The sequence below is a fragment of the Numenius arquata genome, chromosome 15, assembly GCF_964106895.1.
Source record: "Numenius arquata chromosome 15, bNumArq3.hap1.1, whole genome shotgun sequence".
Lineage (NCBI taxonomy): Eukaryota > Metazoa > Chordata > Aves > Charadriiformes > Scolopacidae > Numenius > Numenius arquata.
This window is the reverse complement of record NC_133590.1, coordinates 12,322,898-12,344,720: the sequence shown is the minus strand read 5'-3', so window position 1 is coordinate 12,344,720 and position 21,823 is coordinate 12,322,898. Positions and strand designations below refer to the sequence as shown.

The window sequence follows — 21,823 nt, the reverse complement described above, 5'->3', positions numbered from 1 at the left end:
AGCCTAATTTTCAAGGCTGCCCAGAAAACACAACTGCACTTGAAGACAACGGAGGCTGTAAGTGGCTCAGTAGCTGCAAGGAGCAGCTTGCTCTTGGGAGAGGAGGGCACTCGTGTGTACACGTGTGCGTTTGACCATTTGCCCTGTGTGTATTTTTAAGTAAAAGGCATGCATAGCAGATTTCACTCTGCATTTGGTGTCCTTCTAGCTTGACAGATATTTTAACTGTCTGAAAAAACACTGTGGTAGATTTGTTCCAGACTGCATCCTGCATAGCTTTTTATTACTTCCAGCTTTTGTTGAAGGGATTAGTGCTTGTGGGGAAGGTGCAGGATTGGTTCCACTGCAAAATAGTCCTCTCTCTCCACAAAACAACTTTGTTGGCAGCTCAGTTTTTCCCTTTGTTGCCCTAAAGAGGTGCTTCAGCTTGGTTCTGGAGACTCATCTCCAAGGACATTGACCTGGGACGTCCTTTTACAAAGCCGAGGGCTGATCATCGTCAGTTCCTGCTGGCAGCGGTGGAAAATACATTGTTGGTGCTTGTTGCCTTGTCCTCATCGTGATTTTGATAGATAACCCTAATTTAAGGGATTTCTATAATCCTGGCTTGGTGCTGGCAAGGCAGCAGCTGTCGTGATGGTTGCACTGAGGTCCACCAACACGTAATTTAGTCTGGAGACTCCTGGGTAGCCCTGAAGATGTTGCTATTCTGCCTTGAATTCTAGTCAGGTGACTGGAAGCTTTATGGCTTTTTTCCTTATCACCCTTTAAACAATTTCTTCTGGGCCAAGCAATGGTAAATTGGCACCAAGAACAAAAAGTATCTAAATGTAATCCACATGCTGTTCTTTTCATGCCTTGAAGAATTTCAGAAAGGATGAAACAAGGTTCAAATTCATCAAATCCTGTAGAGTGGAAACCCACTCAAGGGAGCAGCAAAAATTGGATGTTGCCTAGAAGTGTTTTTTAATTAAAGGTCAAATACAATAGTACTGAAAACCTTGGGAGGGGGTGTGTTGATGTGGTCATTTCAGTCGCGCTATTGTCTGCTCGAGGTGCTTGTCAGGCAGGCTTGGAGTTGTATTTCTTTGTATTAGATAAGTCCAAATAAAAATTGAGGAGTCCTGAAGTGAAGTGGTCCCCTGGGCTGCCTAATTTCAATTTCACATGCAGGAGATTTGCCTGATTAGATGTAATGTATTTGCAGTGGAGTGCAGTGTGGGTCAGCAGGATATTTTCTTCACTAATGAGAGCTCTAAAAAGCAATCAGGAATTCCCACCCGTTCCCCTGCTGCTCGTTACTGCTATGGGCCAGAGTTTGCCCTGTTGTTACTGTGATCTTTTAACAGCGGTGCTACCTACTTCCACCTGTCCTGTTGGCAAAGAGGGGATGCCATGGACACAGTCTGTAAGAGGAGTTGGCACTTGATGGTATATACTCGTCAACTGTGTTTGTTCTTGCTTTTAGTCTATCTGGATGTTTTTCCTCTCAAGGCAAACAGAAGCAGTAAAAGCTGCTTTTAGGTTTTGGCAATTTAATGGATAAAGAGAAATGCCGTGCGTTAATCGAATCAGTCGCTGTACGAAAGCACAAAATGAGGGTGAGTGTTATGGTTTGTGGATGTTGCTGCCTTTTTCTCTTTTCCCTCAAATGTACTGAGGAGCTGCCAATATACGTTGCTACTGCCTAGTGAAAAATGATGGGATGTCTTGAAGCGTTTTCAACATGTGATGTCCGCGTGTTTTTCTCCAAGCTCCCCTGGAATTCTGGAGCATCGCAGGTTTCTCTGAGGGTTGTGCGAGGGGAAGCTTTCCAAGCAGAGCCTTTTTTCTCAGCCCGGGGAGTTTCCTTTCCCTCTCTCTCCATGGCACAGAACTGAGACACGTCTCTCCATTCTTGCCATTCCTCCATTCTCTTCACTCCTCTCCGTCCTCTTTGCTCCCACCTCTTCTATAGAGCAAAGTTTTTCCTCCCTGTGCATTAGTTGTATATGAAGCTTATCAGAGCACTTGTTTTCTATGAGCAGAGTTGTTTTCTTTAAAGGGTGTATGTTGATGGAAGAGGGGAGTTCCATGCAAGAAAACCAGAAGATGAGCTGCACCAGCATGCAGTAGAAACCTGACTGCACAAAGCAGCCTTGTTTGGGGAACTTGGTGGTTGGATCCTGACCCTGGTCCCAGGCTGCACCCTGATGGGAGCTTCTCTGGAGCTGGGTTCATCCAGCCTGTGCTCGCCTGGGCAAGCTGAGGAGCCTGTGGTTCAGTGGTTGTGCTTGCTGGTGACTCCTTCTGTAGGTGTGAGAAGGTGCATGTGGTGGATGTGATGAGCAGTGACCATGCTGGCTGCAAAGTTGCTGGGTTGGCATTGCCCATTTGGGGTCAAATCTAGGCACTCTGCTCCCTTTGAGGTACCAATATAACTGGTTCAGATGGTTGATTGGCTTTGACTTGCCACAGTTTACTTTGACGTTGTGGGAATTGTGGGTAGGGCCCAATAGTGGTCGCCTTACATTGCCTTGTGGAAGATGTTTAGCGATCCAGAGAAAATACCCTTTTAAAACATCAGTACCAACATGTAATTCTGCCTTTGCCTGGTATACTTGTAATGTAATTTGGTCTTTGCGTGCAGTAGTTAATTCCTTTGGTTGGCTTTGTTTAAAGTCTTCTGTTGTTTTAATGCAATCCTGGTTTTAAACAGTGATTTTCCTTGCATCCCTAATTCACTTTAGTCCGTGTAACAATTTCTTAGTGTTGCAGCTAAATTTTCAATAGTTACCTGATTTTCTGTTTTGATTACATGCACAAATTTGCTTTGCTTTTCTACTTCATTAATTTTAACAGTAATTGCCACTTCGGGCAAAAAAAAAATATCACTTATCGGTCTTAGCATCATTATAAGGCTTGCTTTTGGAATGTTTTCTTTATACTGAGAGAGACGTTGTTAAAGGATTTATTCCTGTATTTTCTATCCAGCTGTATTTTTATTTAGAGAGGGGGGTGGCAGGATTTCTGAGTTTGCACTGATTGTAAGAACTGCTATAAATATTTGAGGAACGGAAGAGTTTATTTATAGTGGAGTGTTAGGCTGCTAATGAAGGAAATGAAACAGGGCTGAGAGAAATGGAGTTATTTTTCTGGACCCCTCTAGTCCTAAAAATTCCACACTAATCTGATTTGCTTCAGGAAAACTCCATTGTAAAAGAAATTAATGTTTCCTACTATTAAACAGATCTTGAATCTTTAACTTTTTAAAAACTGTTATGGTGAGACAACTGAAGCGATGCCATGAAGATGCTGTGCAATGTGGCCAAAGTGTTGTGTGGATCCAGAGCATGAGATAAGCTTATGTGTGGATCCGTCTTTCCAAATTTACTTCTTGGTGGGTAAAAAGAGATGGGTAGTTGTATGGTTTTGTTCTGCTGTGTTTGCTGTACTGGTATGTGACAAACGATTGAGAACCTGGACAAGAGAGGGGTTTTCCATGCGCTCCTCGTGGGCATGGGAAGGAGCAAGTGACGCCTTGCCAGGAGCTGGTAAAAGCGGTTGCTCCAGTAAATACGGGCTCAGAGAGACACTCCTGTTTTGTGCCACGGTGTTGGACATCAGTGAACATTTGGCCTTCAGCAGGCTCACAAGAGTGGGAAATCCCGGCAAAATGATCAACGGTATAGCTGAGTTCTGCCGATCCTCCATTTGTAAATATATTTTAGTGGTTTCTGTGACAGTAACGGCACAGCTCCCATTGCCGTGGTACACTGTAGGTTTTAGCGTGCTCGCAGGCAGGTAGCTGTGTTTATCCCCCTTCTAACAGATGGGGAGAGGTTCAGGCTGAGGCTTCCAACAGGTCTTCTGTCTTGGTCTGTGTGGCTTCAGAGCTGGGGTCCAAGAATCCAAAGCTTGCCGAGCGGGCATGGTAACTCAACTTGAGGTCGAAAGCGCCTGATCACTTGAGTCTGCTGAAAACTCAGTCCCTCTGTCTTACTTGATGTACACAAAACAAAGGATATCTGTGGTTCATTATTGGAATTTTGTCATAAATTATCCACTCAAGGCTACAGACTTGCAAAAACTCTGGTCACCGCTTGTGGCACATGATTTCCAGTCGTGTAGTCTTTCTAAACCACGCTGTCTCTGCTAAAACGAATACACACGGCACTTAGTGTCTTTGGAAGGGGCTGGAAAGGGAGCTTAGTTTCCAAGTACTGATATTTCTGGATGTATCTCTTTGAAACAGGGGCACCCTATTGGACACATACAGACAAAATGGAGAAGAGGCTACACGCGGTGCCAGCGGCGAACACCGTCAAGTTTCGTTGTCCGGCAATGGGGAACCCAACACCCACCATGCGATGGCTGAAAAATGGGAAAGAGTTTAAACAAGAGCATCGTATTGGCGGATATAAGGTATGTTCTCATGATGTGATTTTGCAATTTCTGTTCTTGACCAAGGCTGTAAAAAAAAAAAACCAAAAAAAACCCAACAAAACCCCAAAAAAACCCCAAACCAAAAACCAAAAACAAAACACCAAACCAAAAACCAACTTGCTGAAGTCAACAAAAATTCTTTTAATGGCCTTGGATCAAATGTAGAAGCAAAAAAAATAAATAATTGTTTTCTTCTGGGGAAAGGCGGGTGGTTCCTTTGGCGGTTACTGAGCACTAATTCTATATTTTTTTTTTTTCTCAAATTCAAGCTTGTAGCATAGCAGTGGAGCTAAGGATTATTTATAGAGACTTACTTGGAAAACTAAAGACTGGCTTTGCAAAGCAGAGTAAGACTTTTGCTCTATTCACTTTCAGCTGCGTTGCTAAAAATGTGGCCATCCGCTCTGGTGGCTGTAGACAGTTTAATAAAGGAAGGGTTGGAAGTCAAAAGTTATTATTTTCTATGGAGTTTATGGTCTGTGAAACTGAAATGGGAAGCAGAATTTGAGGGAAAGTAACAGCAATTACTTACAAGGGTTTGTTTGAATTTTAAACAGCTTTAGATTAGATGGTTCATTCTAAATTGGTGGTTACTGATTAAGAGAGAGTTTTAGGGAGGCCAGCTTGCTCTGGGGGTTAGTGCACGGACCTTTAACCTCCCGGTATCTGCCTAGGTCAGGTCAGAAGTCAGGGTTCGGTCATCTTATCCCGCTCCTCACAGGGAATGGCAGTGTGTGACTTTGACGGGAAATTGCTGTTCAAGCACTACCTTTGCCATCCTGAGTTACCATAACCTCTTCCGTGGACCCTCTGTCAGTGGCTTCCTCCTTCCTCGCCCACCCAACACCTCAGCAATGTCAATCCAAAGATGAGAAGTTTCCCAGTTAGTCACCTTGTGTCATGTTTGTGAGCCCCAGCCTAGAACATCTGCTGAGGAGCTCAGAGCAATTTGTAATGGTAATTAAGATAGAAGTTAACTGACTTTTCCAGACGACACAGTAAGCTCAAGAGCGAGTCCTGGGGGCTGCTTTACCCCAGCAATTACCCCAGTATTTTCAGGGTGCGGTGTTTTGCAATGCCCTGGTGGAGTCAGGGTGTATATTGCTTCATGGGCTGTTGACTCAGATCCTGCTTGGTACAAAAAAATGTTTTCCAGTGCAGAGGAGGACAAGCCGTAGTCTCCTTTCCTCTCTAGCTAGATTTACTGTAGAAAGTGTCAAATTTTCCAACATTTGTGTTAGCAGAGAGCGAAGCCCAGAAAATCTCCCTGCATGAACGCTAATTATCTAAGTAGACTTTTCCATCTATGTTTGCTTACACCATAAATTGCTGTTGCTTATGAGTGTACACCTGGCAACACCTTCTGCCTTTCATAACGCTGTGGAGTGTTAACGAATTGGCTACAATTCAGTGATTTTCACCTTTCTCAGTGCGCATTTGAAAACAAAACAAAAGCCAATTAAAAAAACCCCAGAAACTAATCCTGACTTGGAAAATAAAAGTAACTGTTTCGATGCTAACTGAGACAGTATTTTGAACACTTTACGTCTCATGAAGGAGAAACGCAGATATCACTCTTGAAAACTGTGAAGGAAAATGTGTGTCTTGCAAGGCAGGATGGAGGTACTTGGTCTCTGGTTTGGGAGGGTGAGCTGCAGTGGGGGAAACCGGCCGGTGTGAAGCTCCATGCTGCCACTGCTAGCCTGCGCTAGGCATCTGGGTGAGCTCATTTAGACTTGTGCCCATTAAGGGGCACAAATTAAATTTTTGCTATTTGTACTAAGCGCATACAATTTCCGAGGAATGTATGTAGTCTGGGAAGAAACCACAGTTGCTTGTTTCTAAAGCCGACTGAATAGGTGAAGTATACCCATATAACTCTAGATCATAACTTCTTACATCTTTTTAATCTAAAGGAAAAAGAAAGGGGGAACAGACATGGATTTTAGACTTTGTTGTTGCTCAGAAATACAGCAAATTGTAAATGATCTGGTAGCATTTATGTATCATTGTCATTCTGCTTACCAAACCTATGTATAGTCCAGGTTCTGTCGGTGTTTTGAATAACCATCTTTTTAAGGTGGAAAGCTTATTTTTGGTGAATAGGTGTTAAAGAACAAGGTCTCCAGAGCTTCTGGAGGCTGTGTCTTCTTGTTAGAGGGGTAGGTTGAGGTCACTGTGGGCTTAGTTCAAAATTATTCTGGAATAAAGAGAGAATTGTATTCTTTTGACATCTCTATACTGACAAACTTGTAATGTAGGAATCCTCAGAAAGGACTAAGTCTTTCTTTGTTGGTCTGTCTTCAGCCAGATATCACAGCAAGTCATGGTAATTCTTGCCCGCCAGCTTGTCTTGAATCTGGGCATTGCTATATGTAAGGCATTTCTGCCCGAGATCTTCATATTCATAATACTTTATGGGACTAGAATTGCTGGAACCAAACTTGGCTGTATCTGCTATCACCAGTTGATGTAACGCCATCCATCTCTTTCGGAAGAGGCAATCATTCCTTGAAGACTTTAAGAACAAAGTAAAGGGAAGGAAAATGTGAAGCTTTACAGTAATCCTCCAGCCACCTCTCTCCTGCTGCCTTGAGCTAAGAAATCTCTTCTTTGTATTCTCTTTATCGCAATCAGATAGTGGCCTGTAGCACTTTGTCCCGCTGCCTGGGGAATGTCTTGAGTCAATTTGCACTCAGGCAGGCTAGCAGGAGGGTGTATATGCTGGCCAAGATAGCTTCCAGAGTGAAATTCTTCCACCATGACTAATTCTGGGTGGTGAATTTCAAAATCAAACCTTTTATGATTTTTCAAGGTATACCCAAAGTTCCTACAGCAAGGAGAAAGGGATCAGTTACTGAATGGCTAAACCCTGTTCAGTCTTTTTATTTATTTATTTACCTGTTTCTAAAGTGATGATAGCTTGCTCTTGTGCATTTAAAGGCATTTTATAATTTCTTTGAGTGAACAATCTAAATCCTCTATGAGACACCACAGGAGCCTTTATTTTCTGTACGCCACCCGGAAAGCAAATGTACTTCTATCAGTTGTTACTGTTTAACAGGTGTGTGTTTTCACATGCATTTTGATAAGTTTCATCACTACAGTCATCTTATACACATTTAAATTCAGCCAGGTAAATACAGAGCAAAGAAAGAGTGCAGACTCTATAGGAGCTGTAAAAGCCTATGGCTTTTGCGTGGATGTTCTGAGCTTGTTCTCTGCTGAGCACTATCAGTATATGTCTGAACTGTGCTGATTTTGCGGGGAATCATATTTTCGTTTCTAATCCTTCCTTTGTTTGAAATTTATTTAAAGTTGAGCCCTTTTAATAATTTTTTGCTGTGACAACTTTTCTTGATATATCAGTTCACTGAAGACATGTATTTTAAAATTAAACAGAACTGTTCACAATTTTTTATATGATACTCCAAAAGCAAAACATTTCTGTGAAATGCTACTTGCCCTTTCCTAGTTTTCTGACCAATATTTCTTCGCATTTTGATTCCAGTTTAGATTTCCCACCTCCCACCTCCAAGCTGTATCTTAAGGGTATGGTTGTATGCAGTTGATACAGATAATTTAGTTTAAGAATTTAATTGTTTGGAGAGACTGTTTTGAAGAATTGGTTAAAAGTTTGATAGAGAAGATTGCCAAAAAAAGCACCTCAGTAATTTGCTAGAAGAGTCCACACCTGGTCAGGAAAAAAAACATGTTGAGATTATTTTTATTATCTTGCTAAAGTATCATTTTTGAGTATGAAGCGCAGATAAAATATGAAAATAGGTATTGCAAAGCAATAAAAAGAAAAAAAAAAGAGGGCAAAAGCAGTTAAATTGTCGACAAAGTATCTCAAGGGTCAAGCTGTGAATCGGGATATTTGGAATGTGTTTTTGTCCCTGAATTTCCCGATGTCAAGAAAAGGCAATGACAACTTGGAAGGGGTACCCTGAAGACCAGGTGATGGAGTGGGTGGGACTGTGTGCGTATTCTCTGGGATTTTGAAGTAGGGCTTCAGGCAACAAAATAGTAGAAATAACAGGATAATAGCTGGCAAGGAGCTAGTCAGGTTGGGGAGTTGGAGGAGTTTCCTACAACTGATAAATCTCTGGCTGTGGACACTTGTGCCTGGTGAGGATGCTCCCGCTTGTTGCTGCCCTTGTGTTTTTTCCTAGGGGGTTGGTTCACATGAGCTCCCTAATATGTTCTGTCTGCCAGATGAGCCATCTATTTAAACAGCTTCAAGGGACCCAGTTGGCGAAACTTATTAGGGAATATTTGGAGAGCTTTACTGGGACTAGGGAGTGAGGGCAGGTTACTTAAAAAGACCATGTTACCAAAGCCTGGCCGACCAGGGTGTTGCAAGCTGCGTGGTCGCGGGGACGTGGCAGGACTGTTGCGTGTCTGAAAATGAAAGGTTCAATTTGGGAATCTTCAGCAGAAGATGCCGTCATCCCCAGCAAAGGGGAGCTTTTCTGGGCTTTGCAGTGCTGCACTTGTAACCAGAAAGCAGCAAGCCAACAAGCTGAATCTAGTTGAATCCAGATCCATGACATAAATCCAGTTGCGTGACAATGTGTCATAAATGCTTTGGGCCTCTGCAGCAGTTGTTTAGCTTGAACTGAAGAGGCTTAAGCTGTTGTTTTATTATAAAGATATTATCTCTTCTCATTGGAGTTACAAAAAGGGAAATTGCGCAAATACTTTTTAATATTGCCATCACTTGTGGCTGTGAGTTAGTTGTGTTTTCTTATTGAATGCTAAACAATGTCTTGTGTTTTCCTATCGAATTAATTACTTACAGCTTGTTACCAATTTTTATTTTGTTTTAACTTCCGCAGAACCATAGTCTGTTCTTCCTGTTTTGCAGTCAAATAGGTTAAAAATGCTTGCTGTGATTCTCAGAAGTGTGATGTAACTTGTAATGGCAAAAGGACAGGTCACTTTGACCAAGTTTCCCACAAAGTAACTCATAAAGAAGTAAAATATTCAGAATATGTAGCTGCTGTATGTGTTATTTACCAGCGGTTTATGACAGTAATTCTTCCTGATTCAAACTTCGACTTTCAAGGTTGCTTAACAGAATGATGAGACAATAAAATAACCCTGATAAACTCTTTCTAGCTTTATAAACTTATTTCTTAGCTCTTCATAGCGTGGGGGGAAAAAAAATTAATATATAGTTTTGAGGTATACCATCAAGAAGGGGGGGCAGGGAAGAGGAGCTGTAAATTTGGGCTGGAGATTTTGAGGTCACGTTGTCACATATTTCTGCAACACCTGGGTAGCATCCATGCCCTTCACCTGCTGCTGGAGTCTTGTCTACATTTTCCTTGCTTTTCAAAGCCCTCGTGGCCATTCGTTAGCTAAAATATATTTTATATTATATATAAAATAATAATTAGCCCATAACAGGACAATAATAGTAATATCTGGCTAACGAGCTAATTACTAGCTGGGGGAACTAGGAAAGCCAGGAGCCCCTTTCAGAGAGGACTTTCCTCTTCCAAGCTTTGAACTGACGGCATTTTTACCTCCAGCAAGTGTGGGAGCTCAGCTCTTGGCACCGGGGCCGCAGCCCCACGCAGCCTTTTCCTGCTGGATAAGGACCTATGCAATCATCAGGCACGAAGCAGGATTTCAGACCTGTAGTTGTAATGGTCTTGTAAGAATGTAGAGTTACTGGAAGTGTCACCGAATGGTCCATAAATTTTTCTGGTGTATTGCACTGAATTACCACTTTCCATTTGGCTGATTAAAATGACTGTACCAGATTGTATTTTTATTCCATTTGCAGTTTAAAAGTTGTACATTACAGCTACACAATGTTAAGATCTTTGAGCGCTTTGTCAAAAATGTAATGCTAAAACAAGGGATTAGTGGATAGCCAGCAAAAGGTCATTTTGGGAGCCAACTTATGATGCAGGAAATATATATGTGTACCGGATGACTCTATATCCTTCCAGTATTGGGCTGGATCCGATTTTCTGCAAGACCAATGCCAATGTGCCTTTTGAGTTCAAGTGGGAACAGAATCAGCACCTTTAATACATTCTGTCCGGCTGGGATTGTAGGAAATAAATGTATATCCTTATGTGCTGTTTCCGTGAGGATTTTCTTCAGGCGTTTTTCCTCAGGCAGCATCTTAATTTCTGTTTTGTGGTACCCCAGAGCAGTAGGAGATGTGGCCGCTCTGTGTTATCTGTTGGAGACATCCCAACTCTTGCCCTTCTGTACTTTGTTTTTCCAAAATGTGTGATTAAGCTATTAAAGAAAGACTTAGATGCTAGGGGATCCTCTCCATCCCGTGTTGCTGATGGGGTAGTTAATGTTATCGGATGATTGTTTGGAGACAGATGGGAAATATCCTGAGGGTGTGAATTTGCTTTAGAGTGGATCGAGAGGTAAAGCCTGGCAAGACAAACTGCTGCTAATTGGTGCCATCCTTGTGGGCATGCTAGGACTGAGTATGCATCAACATCTGCAGTGCTCAGGTTGGGGATGAGGTAAATTTATAGCAGAATGTCTGAAAGCTTTTGCTGCTGCAGCCGTGCTGTTCTGCATCAGGCATAAATAAAGCATTTCAGTGTCCAGGACTGTCAAACAAGCACAGAAGTTGCTTTTAAACATGGATTACAAAAGGTTAACTCTTCAGAAAACAGTTCTTTTGGAGGGAGAGAGGGTGAAGCTGTGCTAGGCAAGTTCCCAACCTCTTTGGTTACAACCTTCCAGGTCCGCAACCAGCACTGGAGTCTCATCATGGAGAGCGTGGTCCCGTCTGACAAAGGAAATTATACGTGCATAGTGGAAAACCAGTACGGATCCATCAATCACACGTACCATCTCGATGTTGTTGGTAAGTAAAACTCAGTCACATGTAAGACTATGTTTTTAATGAATGCGTTTCTCCATTGAAATATTCAGAACTAAGCCGATGCGTTTTGCATTAATTTTGAAGATGATTTCACAGTAGTCTAAAGATAAGATTTGACTACATAACCAATTGCTACATAACTTTGTGTATTCATCTGTCTGACGCGTGCCTGTAGGACTAATCTACCCATGCCTTGGCAAAGATGTAGTATTCATGTGTGCAAGCGGGTTTGTGTTGCTGTGATACACCTACAAGCTTACCGTGCAGAACAAATAATAAATACTGATGCAATTTTAATCGTTAGTATTACAATTTAATTATTACTTGTACAGTTGTGCTAACACAAATTTTAATAACTGCAGTTATGGAAACTGTTGAGTGATCCCATAGATTGCAGTTATTATAGTGGAAACAATTTTATTTTTTTTAATGCAAAGCTAGATACTGACTTTGGTGAAGCTAGTGGAGATTTGGAGCTTCAGGAAAGGTACTTTGCATTCACAGCAGTATAACAGAGATCCGACTGTAGCCTGTTGTGTGGGCTCTGAGCAGTCCCTGAAACACAGATGACAAAAATTGTGAAGAAGTCTTTTACCTGAGGACAAATACTAAACAGTGTGTGGATTCTTAGTAGTAGCAAAGCTGTGATTCAGCAGGACTATTAAGCACATGCTTAATGTTAGCTTAATAATACCAAAATCCTGTTGGCTTTAATAAGGCTTACTTTAAGTGCTTAGCTAAATTAGGGCTTGAAATCTCAGAAACTAATTCCATTCACCCCCTACTTTTGCTGATTAGCCTGGATGGGCGTGAGCAGTTTTATTGACTCTGAAGGCATTGGTGTCCCAAAGTGATCAGTTTGGCTGATATAAGACCTGCTGGTAGTGCCTTTGGGGATCTGAGATGCAGTCTCTGAAGTATGTCTTGAGTGGGCTTTGCTCTCTCCGGGCTTGTGAGGTGACCTGAGCGTCACAAGCTCTGCGAGTAAAACTTCTGATCAATCAATTGAAAGCAAAAATTAATTTGATTGTCAGACAAAAATAGCTTACAACAGCCCAACTTACCTTCGATGGAGAACCTTACTGCGAGTTTGGGTTTATATGACCAGAACAGTGACAAAATTTTCATTTCCCTATTTCTTGATTGGTTTTAACATGAATAAAAATGCATCTCTCACATTGTTTTGGATGCTCTTTAAAAGTAGCGTCTTATTTTGTCTGGGACTGCTTAAATCTGCGGAAGCTCCCAGATCCAAGTGCTTCTCAGGCAGCAAGAAATGAAAACTTTTCCCATGAAAATGCCAGTGGGAGCCATTCTTCGTGGAGCAGAGGAGGAAGAGGAGGATTTTGTGGTGGGGATGCCATCAGACTGAAGCCTTACCACCAGCCCCCATACATTTAAGTCTTCAAAGCCAGTCTGTGAACCACCCAGCTCACCTCACTTGGTTTTAGGTAGCCAACACCGAAAATGGTGAGGATTTTTATAGCTTTGGTGATATTTTTGTCATCCTCGGTAAAGTGAGCTACGGGTATTGTTGAGGTGAACTGAGCGACTGTCAAAGCCATTTTTATTTGAACACTTGGTTAAACAAAGTTTATGGTGGGTGCAGCAGCAACGGTTGCTGGAGATGGTAGTAAATTGTGTTCTGCATGCCTTGGTCCTCTGGTGACCTTCTTGCTGGAGGGCATGGGCTGCTCGCATGGGCTCACCAAAGATGAGGCTTGGTTTATAGAGCCTGGCCCAGGAAGAATGTAAGGGATTGATGAGTTGTGGCATTTTTGGAGTTTATTTGGTTTTGATATATTTTTTTCCATAATCCTCTAGGGAGCCTAGATTGATTCAACTTTGGTTTTGCTTAAAACTGTGTTTTCATAGGCTACGTTGGAGGGAAAAGCTATTTTTGCGATACTGGGAGTTTTTCTTGCTGAAACAAAAATGGTTAAAAATTCCCCTTCCCTTCTCTGTCCCCTGTTCTTTTTCCTTGTTACCACCCCAGTCCCAATCTGGCATGTTTCACATTGATCATAAATTTCTTCACCCATTTTTTCTGGCAACTGTGTTCATGGATGATGCGGTCACTTGAGCAAATATTTGTCAGAAGCCCTCTCGCCTCCTCTCCCCCTTTGAGCCTTTTGAATGTCTTACATTGAGGAATATTATGCAGAAGTTTATTTTTCCTGGCAGTAAATTCTAGTGACCTGCATGAATGAATGGAATGGTAATAAGGATTATGTCATTTATTTAAATGTCTATTCCTTTCCTATAGAGAGGCAGAAAAGTAAATAATGAGGTTTTTCAAAAGTAAGTAGGGATTTGGGGTGCTGGGTGCCCAGCTGATGGCACCCAAAGGAGCCCAGATTTTCCCTGGGTGAATATTCAACATTTTCTGATGCTCAAACCCGATGAGAATAGCAAACCAGAAGTCCGAAAATTACTTCTGCAAATCCCAGTCTGCATCTTGGAGTTCTGCGTACTTAATAATTTTACTTCTTTTAATTTGACGAGTTAAAGGATGCAATCGCTAGTTTACTTGGAAAACATAGGGGTGGGAACACTCACCTTAAGATACCTTAAGATACCTGTGTTGAATTTAGCGTGATTCTCTCAAGAGATGCTGCATTGGGACTTTAACCTGAAAGAGGGATTGATGTTAGAGAGCTCAGCCATTTCTGTGTTGCTGAAAGCTTGTAATAATTCTGGAGGCTGGGCATAAAATTGCTGAAGCAGTAAATTAAGGCTGGCCAGAAGGGGAAACTCTGACAGTTTTTCTAGTTAAAACAGTCCTACAGAAGTTAATTTTGTGCCTTTTTTTTTTTTTTTTTCCCTGTTTTCATATGAATTTTCAGTTCCCAGAGGGTTGTGAAGTTATGGATGTTTGTTTAGAGGCAATTGCGTTTGTAGACCGCATCTTAGAAACTTCAGGTTGTAATTTTAGATCAAGTTGTGTGTGGAAAACTGTCAGTTGAAAGCCTCTGAAATTGCTTTTCCTATATGGTTTAACTGGTTCCAGAGTTGATTAAGTGTAAGTAATAGCAAATGGTATTAAACATGGTAACATATTACACTAACATGAGCATCTGACTATATGGTGTAATGTAGAGAACCCTCTGATTATGTCACAGATTTGGGAGGTATCCCAGCAAAAATCATGCCAAGTAATGACACAATGCTAGTTAGGAATATCCAGCATTACTTGATGCCAATAACTTTCCAAACCTTGAACTCTTTTGACAATTAAAAGCCTGGAGCCAGCAGGGCTGAGTAGTTTTCAGTCAGAATGTAGGTGTGAAGTATTCTCGTTTTTACCTTGTAATTACTTGCAAGAACCCTCTTAAAATAGTCAACTCAGCTCAGATGGCCTCATTCAGATTTACAAACCTGGCAAAACTGTTGCACTGATTTTTTTTTTTTTTTTCTTAATTTATTTTTTTACAATGGGAGTAGAAAATAGTGAAGCAAAAAGCAGCAAGTCGTTGGCAGCCTCTCTGTATCGCACGGGAGACTTGTGCACGTTGACAGTGAGAGCGGAGAATCATCCAGTCGAGTTGGCCGAGGATATTCTGGGTTGGACAACATTATTCTTTAAATGTTCAGGATACCCCAATTGACTGCTTTTTCCTCTCTTCTCCATTTCAAAACAAGGACTTAGGCAGGCTGTGTGCAGGGCTTTGCTCGGGGATACAAACGTGTTGGGTTGCAGTAGCGGCAAATGGTGGCGATACGAAACTCCGTTAGGAGCCTGTGAAAAGAGACAAGTTGGTTTTTGCTTTTTATTGGGAGTACTACCCAGAGGCATCAATTAATATCGGATACTTATTGTCCAAGGCAACGTGCCAGTGCACAGTAATTGCTCACAACCGAAATGCGGAGAGACCGGGAGAAGGAAATGTCACTGTCCATTTTATAGATGAAAAACCGAGCTGTGGAGCGATGAAATTTCTTGCCCTGGGTCACACAGGAAGCCCGTGGCAGAGCCAAAAAGTAAAGCTGGTACTTGAATCCTAATCCGGTACCTTAATTAAAAGAATGTTCTTTCCCTTGTACAGTTTAGCCCATCAGCTGGTTTTTTACACACAGTTGAAGTGCCTTTCTGTTCTTTTGTATGTAATAGTAGGTAGAAACTCGCATTTTTATGGTAAGCTTACTAATAGACTAACTCCGTTCTCATTAAACATATATAAAGTCATGCAGTCTTAAGGGAAAATGAATGAAAACGATGTGGTTTTCACTTATGAGTTGTATTGTAGTGAATCCGGGTTGTAGGAAGCAACGTGGGAATGCAGCCACTGAGACTTGCATATAATTAGATCACTCTTGGATTGCAATTATCGCTAGAGTACAGTTTCAGCAGCCGCAGTTCTGTTTAAGCATGGAAGTAACTAATTGAATTTATGTTTTAATGGCAAAAAAAAGGTTAGTCTTTGAACACTTCTAGTGCAGGTAGCCATGTCTGTCCTATTTAATGTCATCATCCAGGGAAACAAAAGATGGTTTGATTTCAGTTGAAGTTCGGCACATTACCTCATTTACTGGGTTTTATAAGCAGCTGCTATAGCACGACACATCTTCCAAGAATGTGTAAGAGGACCCTGCTGTTTACTATAAAGATGAACATAACTTGTCACAAATATATATATATAATTTCTTTTTAAAAAGCCCGTTTGCAGCCAGTTTAGCCGTGCTTTGACCGGTTTCTAATTTGCCTAATAGCCGTGCCTTTGGTACTCATTACTGAGGAGTGAACTCCAGAGGTAGTAGAGCACCACGCTGTTGCCCCTTAACAGTAATTCCTATTTTCATATGAAAACAGTGTGAGAATAACTTCTCATCCAGGAAGCATTTTAAATGGCTCAGTTTAAAGCTCGTGCCCCAGAAATCTCATGTATGAGTGGTTTTACTGATGGGTGTGCAGAAAAGCACTTTTATTCTGAACTCTTGGAGGTTTTAGAGGGCTTGCAGATGAATTTTACTCTTGCTTTTTACAGCACATTCTTAAAAAATATCTGATTAAAATGGAATCAACATTTTGCTATTGGTACTTCACTGTTTATATTTCCCATAGTTTAGGCAGAGGAAAAAACTTTGCCTTTGTTTCTAGTCAGTTTTATTTTTGGATCTTCGTGTGCTCTCAGAGTCTCTAGCTGTGAACATGGCATGGACACACACACATATATATATATTTTTTTTTTTTTTTTTTTTAAAGACATGTTTCCATTTTGTCATTCCCGCATTCACAAAAACATATGCATTGTTATTTGCTTTTTGCCAAGGTTTGTTTTGTCGACATGAAGTTCAGAATTAGTTTGACTTAACTACAGTACTTTCCTTAATTTCCAAAGAATTGTTTTTAGGATTCGGGTTACGTACGAAAAAGGAACTGACACCAGCTAAATACATGCCTTGGACGTTGCATCACTAATGTCTGGCAGGAGTTAAGTGTAGGTATTACAACCAAGCCTAAACTTGCCTTGCTGGCAGATGTGCTTGTAGTTGTTGACGGGCTCTTTACATGGGCAAGCTTTGGCTTGACGTCTTCACCCAAGCGCTCGCGGCGTGGGGCGTGATGAGACAGGGGCTGGAAGAAGCATGAAGGAATCCACACTGATGCTTGCCCTCAGGTGTTTGGTTAGGCCGAGAGGGAAGAAGATTTTATTTAATGTACTGATAAGCCCGAGTGTGGACTTTACACCTGGCACTAGGCTTTTGGCAAGGTGTGTGCATCTGAGAAGAAATTACTCAAATTGTTTAGTGCTGGAGGCTGTGAGCTTCACTCCTGAAAACAAAGACCACAGTGTGATGGTTCAGCTAAGGGGAAAATGAAAACTTATGGGGTTTTTATCCCCTTTCTTAATAAGGTAAAAATATTCCAACCCCCTAGTTTTATAGCGTTAAAGCTTCTGATTTCATTGGTGTAGTCTGGCTAAATTACATTTTTATGGACAAATACTAGTGTCATTACTTCATCTGCTGGGCGAACAGTGAATTTGTCATGTTTGGAATGCTTCCTGCAGAGTCTGCTGGGGGAGGACTGGTCTCCCTGCCCCACTTTCTGTCTTATTACAGCCCCAAGGCAGGTATTTCTCTTTCTTTTGATGAATAATGAACAGGATATTGTTTCAGCTCTGTTATTATCATTTTTAATCGTGCCTTCTAATTCCTGCTGAATCCTACTTGTGGAAATGCAAGTAGGAATTTGCAGGAGTTGTCTGAAGATGCTAACAAGACTGTTGCCTTGTTAAATGTGCAATTGGCACGTGTCGAAAGCTGTGTCTGTGCCTAATCAGAGGGGCTTTTTGACCTGGGCTGGTCTTTTCTCAACAATTTTGTTACTGAAAAAGTTGGCAGTGTATTTGGCAGTAAATTGGTAGTTATGTCCTCTTATAAACAAAAACAAAATAAAAGAGGAAAAAGAAAAGCTTGAATTATCACAAATACAGAAAAATTGTAAATGAACCGTGATACAGACTGGATGAACAGACCTTATTAAAGGGAAACAGAAGTTTATTAATCGTGTTTGCCCTATTAATGAGGAGTTTACGCCTGCACTTCTTCACGTTGTCCCCAAGTGTGGGAGGAAACGTAGAGGTGGGACAACCCCATGGGATAGCTGCCTGTGACGGGTGAGATGGGTCTGAACTGAGACCACCACACAAGTGATTTTGGAACTAAATTAACGTTAAAAGAGACATAGCAGAGGTGGAAGTGGATGGAGATGGCACTCAGCAGTAGGCATCAGGGGTTGTGCATGATTGTAATCAGCCCCGGCTGGGGTTGATGGCACTGGGAAGATACAAGAGTGAAAAGGTGTGTGATGGTCTTCCCATTGTGGTTTATAATGCAGGAGAGAAAAAAACCTCATGGGATGACTACAGGGGTGAGATAGGTGAGGAGGTGTGAGATCTTGGCAGTACCAAAGTGTGGACAAATCAGTAAAATGTGAAATTCTGTGGCTATTAGAGAAAAGGTTGCACTTGCAACCTTTGTGTTGGTGTCCCCTCCTCTCACTGCCCTGCAAACCATTTTGTGACTTGAAATCCAGTGGTGGCTGTATTTTAAAGGTTTTCAGGATTGTAAGTCATTAGATCATCTTTGGATTACTACCGTTCCCATGGTGCATCTTCAACAGCAGTTGCTTCGTTTAAATATGAAAATAAAGTGAAAGCTAATTTAATTATAATTTAAAAGCCACATTAAAAGTCATAGTTTGTTGCGCTCTTGAATACTGAACTGCTTCGTAAATATAAAATATTAGGATTATTTTTTCAGGTTGCTCTTTAAAAGGCTGCATGGATTTGTTGAAATTTTTAACTGTTCATGAAAGAAAAACACTGATGCTGCCAGAACTTGAGCTGAGTGAAGAACTCAACATGACAATATTAATTAGAATAATGTTAGTCTTTACCATTTTGATAAGATGCTTCTGAAAGTAAAACATTATATACTTTTGGGGATTTTTGACCACTGTCATAAATTAGGTGATCACAGTAGTTGTTTTTAAGTTGTATTCTGCCTTTACAAGCGAATATGCATGTGTTGGTTGATGTTTCATTTGTTATTTACTAGGGTTTTGTGACAGTAATTCTTCCTGAACCAAACTTTGACTTTCAAGGTTGCTTAGCAGAATGATCGGACAATAACTAATGGATTCTGTGTCACAGCAATGAGTGTGATCCTGATGGAGGGACATCTCCCCTCCTGGCGTGGGACCACATGTGATGGCAAACTTCATCACTGGGTGAGGCAGGCCAGAAGGCTGAGTGAGGTCCAACATAGATTTGACCTGAGGCTGATGGTCCAGCACAGAGCATTGAAACTCTGGGAGCTGGAGCTTCTCTGCTACCCTGAGAGCCTGTGCACGGGTATGGTCAGTCAGCCGTGTCTAGCAGGGGAGGCAGAACGCCACGGTCCTTCCAATAATTCCGCACCTGCACTCCTCAGTGGAGTGAGCGTGCTGTGTAATAAAAGGGGGAGAAGTGTAGAAAGGTAAGAGGGTTTTTAAAGGTTTACATAATCTTTTCCATTTTGCTTTAAAGGCAGAGCTGTTTTCAGGAAAGGAGATTTGGAGGATGAAAGATATGCAGTCAGGTCACAATAACAACAGCAGTAATAACTCTGTGTGCTTTACGGCATCGCTGGGTGCGCTGGTGAGTTAAAGCCACCGCAGCTGGGAGAGGACATCATCCCTGTGGGAGAAGTGCTTTTGCCAGGCGTACGGTAAACCTTTGGCAGAGCCTACTGGAGAGCCCAGGCCAACGGTGCTGGAGCCCGGCATTGTCTCCGGTTCTTGTGAAGCAGCCGAGTGCTGGGAGCTACGCACAGTACAAAGGGTGATAGCTCTGTGCGTAAAAATTAATGCGGCCTCTGGAAATGGCCAGAACCATAAAAAATTTACCACTTGTCAGTGAGAAGTCTCAAGTTGTTTTTCACATATTCTTGGAGCCTCGTTCTTTTAGGGCACACTGAAAAGAATTTCAGTGAAAATTTCAGCTCCTTGTTGCTCTGTTTCCCGGTGTGTTTTTCAAACCAAAATAAGGCCTCTCCCTTCTTTGTTCAGACATGCATGAAGCTTTTGCTTACGCACGCACTGTGCGAGGAATACTGCAAGCGAAATCCAAGATTAATATTGTACAACCCTGGCTGCTCTGACTTTTTCTGCTCCGTGGGGCTGATGAAACCCACGCTGTGTCAGCCTGACAACAGGCTTTGCTTTAAAGACAAACTGGTCTCAAAGCCCTGTTGATAATTTCATGTTTTAAAACAAGAGCGTTCATGTTGTCTGCCTTAGCCCTGGGGTCACTGGATGTTCCTGTCTCTTTTAACCCTCTGATATAAGTGTGATTTGAAAGGATAGATTTTAACTGGTTCTGATTATGATTGGTTTTTTCTCCCCTACTGTTTTCACTGATATCAGTGGGCTTTGTATCAAGCCAAATAAGTCAGTCTTGCTTGTTTTCTTTTCCCCGGCTTGCTGCGATATGAGAAAGGGGTGTGCAGATGAGCTTACGCTGTAGAGGTGTTATGTGAAGATGAATTTTAGCTAAAATGCAGATAGGACAGCAAGCTGAAGCTATGCTGTAGAGCTATCCAAAGAAACAGATGGGATAACATCAGTGGGAGCTTTGCCTGCTGGAGAAACCATGCTATTGCTTCAAATCAGAGGTGAAGGTGGTGAAGCCAAGGACAAAGACCTGATTAGTTTCTGTAAAGATTTTAAAAAGATGTTGCCTTTTACTGAGCTGGCCTTGGTAAGTAGGAGAGCTTGGGTGGCAAAGGCTTTGCTGTGGGTAGGAGGCTGCCTGATTCTGGTGTCTGTGTCAAAGTTTTAACCTTTAGAACCGAATTTCATGAATAGCCAGTATTAAAATATTTAATTTTATGAGAAAGCATTCAGGGACAGCAGGGAACATATGGAGTCTGGTTCCCTGCTGTCTCACTTTATGCTGGTTGCTGATACTGGTCCACAAACCAAAGCAGAGATGGACGTTTGGGCCCATTAGTTTGCAGTGATGAAGCGTGTGACACAGCAGCAGAAAGAAATGCCTCAAGTTTATATAAAAGGCTTCTAAATTTGAGGACAGAGGGAGTTTAGAAAGTGGCTATGGAGGTTAGTCCCTCACCCCTGTCTGTGTGAGCGGATCCCTGCGGACTGTGTTCACTTGTGAGGGCCAGGAGCTCCAGCTGCAGCAATACCCCTTTGAGCTCTTGGCCACCGAGATGACTTCTTCGAGTAGCATTGGGCCAATAGGAAATGCTATACATGGAGACTCCTGCCGTACAGGAGCATTGAATAGTATGAGGGTTTGTTGGCTAATGCCTACTGATAAAAGATGCCAAAATTTGTAAGGCATGAGTTCATCAGCACCGGTAATGCTGGTCTGGTCCATAAGCTATTTTGCTACTCTGCCTGAAAGGCTCCTGTTCTTTATCAAGCGTTCTTGCCAGGGATGGTCTTTATCTCTTAGTGTTTAATGAAGTGATCCTTGTAGCCTTAAAATGTTTTCTCATTTTGCAGGGTTTGGGATGAGGGCATTGTCCCTAACTCTCTGCGGGTGCTACCTTGGCGTGTATAAATTATCTAACAAGTGATGATTTGAGGGGTGTGTACGTATGTACATATAAATGGAACATGACAGTTCAGCAGCACTTCTGAATTGGCTATAAACAACATGCAGTGCTTCATATTATGCAGAAAGGAAACCAAACTGACGTGCAGCTGGTAGAAGCGGCTCAGCTCCTGGCTCACGTATATATAGTGTATGACATTAATTAGTAGAGGCGTTTTGCCTACACCTGCTCAGTTGTTTCTGATCTTTTGAAAGAGCAGCCAGCACTCAACCCTTACTCCTCCACGCCATGGAGCAAATTGTGGAATTAGCAGTGTTTTCCTTCCAGCATTTCACGGAGCACAGGCCCCCATAAGCAATTGCTTATTGCTGGAGAAAGGAAGTGAAGGTTTGGCTTGGCCCGTGTGTAGAAAGCTACCTTGAAGGAGGAAATTCCTGTGGGGACTCTGACATCTGTTTG

The 21,823-nt window shown here is 41.9% G+C and overlaps 1 protein-coding gene across 3 annotated transcripts in view; it reads left to right on the top strand.

Annotated features, from left to right (window-relative positions):
* The window catches only part of FGFR2 (fibroblast growth factor receptor 2), an 80,730-nt gene that overhangs the window by 19,645 nt on the left and 39,262 nt on the right, over nucleotides 1–21,823 (top strand). For all 3 annotated transcript variants that reach the window (XM_074158944.1, XM_074158942.1, XM_074158943.1), the window contains 2 exons: nucleotides 4,235–4,404; nucleotides 11,158–11,281. In XM_074158944.1, the coding sequence (XP_074015045.1) occupies nucleotides 4,235–4,404; nucleotides 11,158–11,281 (294 nt within the window). The remainder of the gene's footprint in view (nucleotides 1–4,234; nucleotides 4,405–11,157; nucleotides 11,282–21,823) is intronic.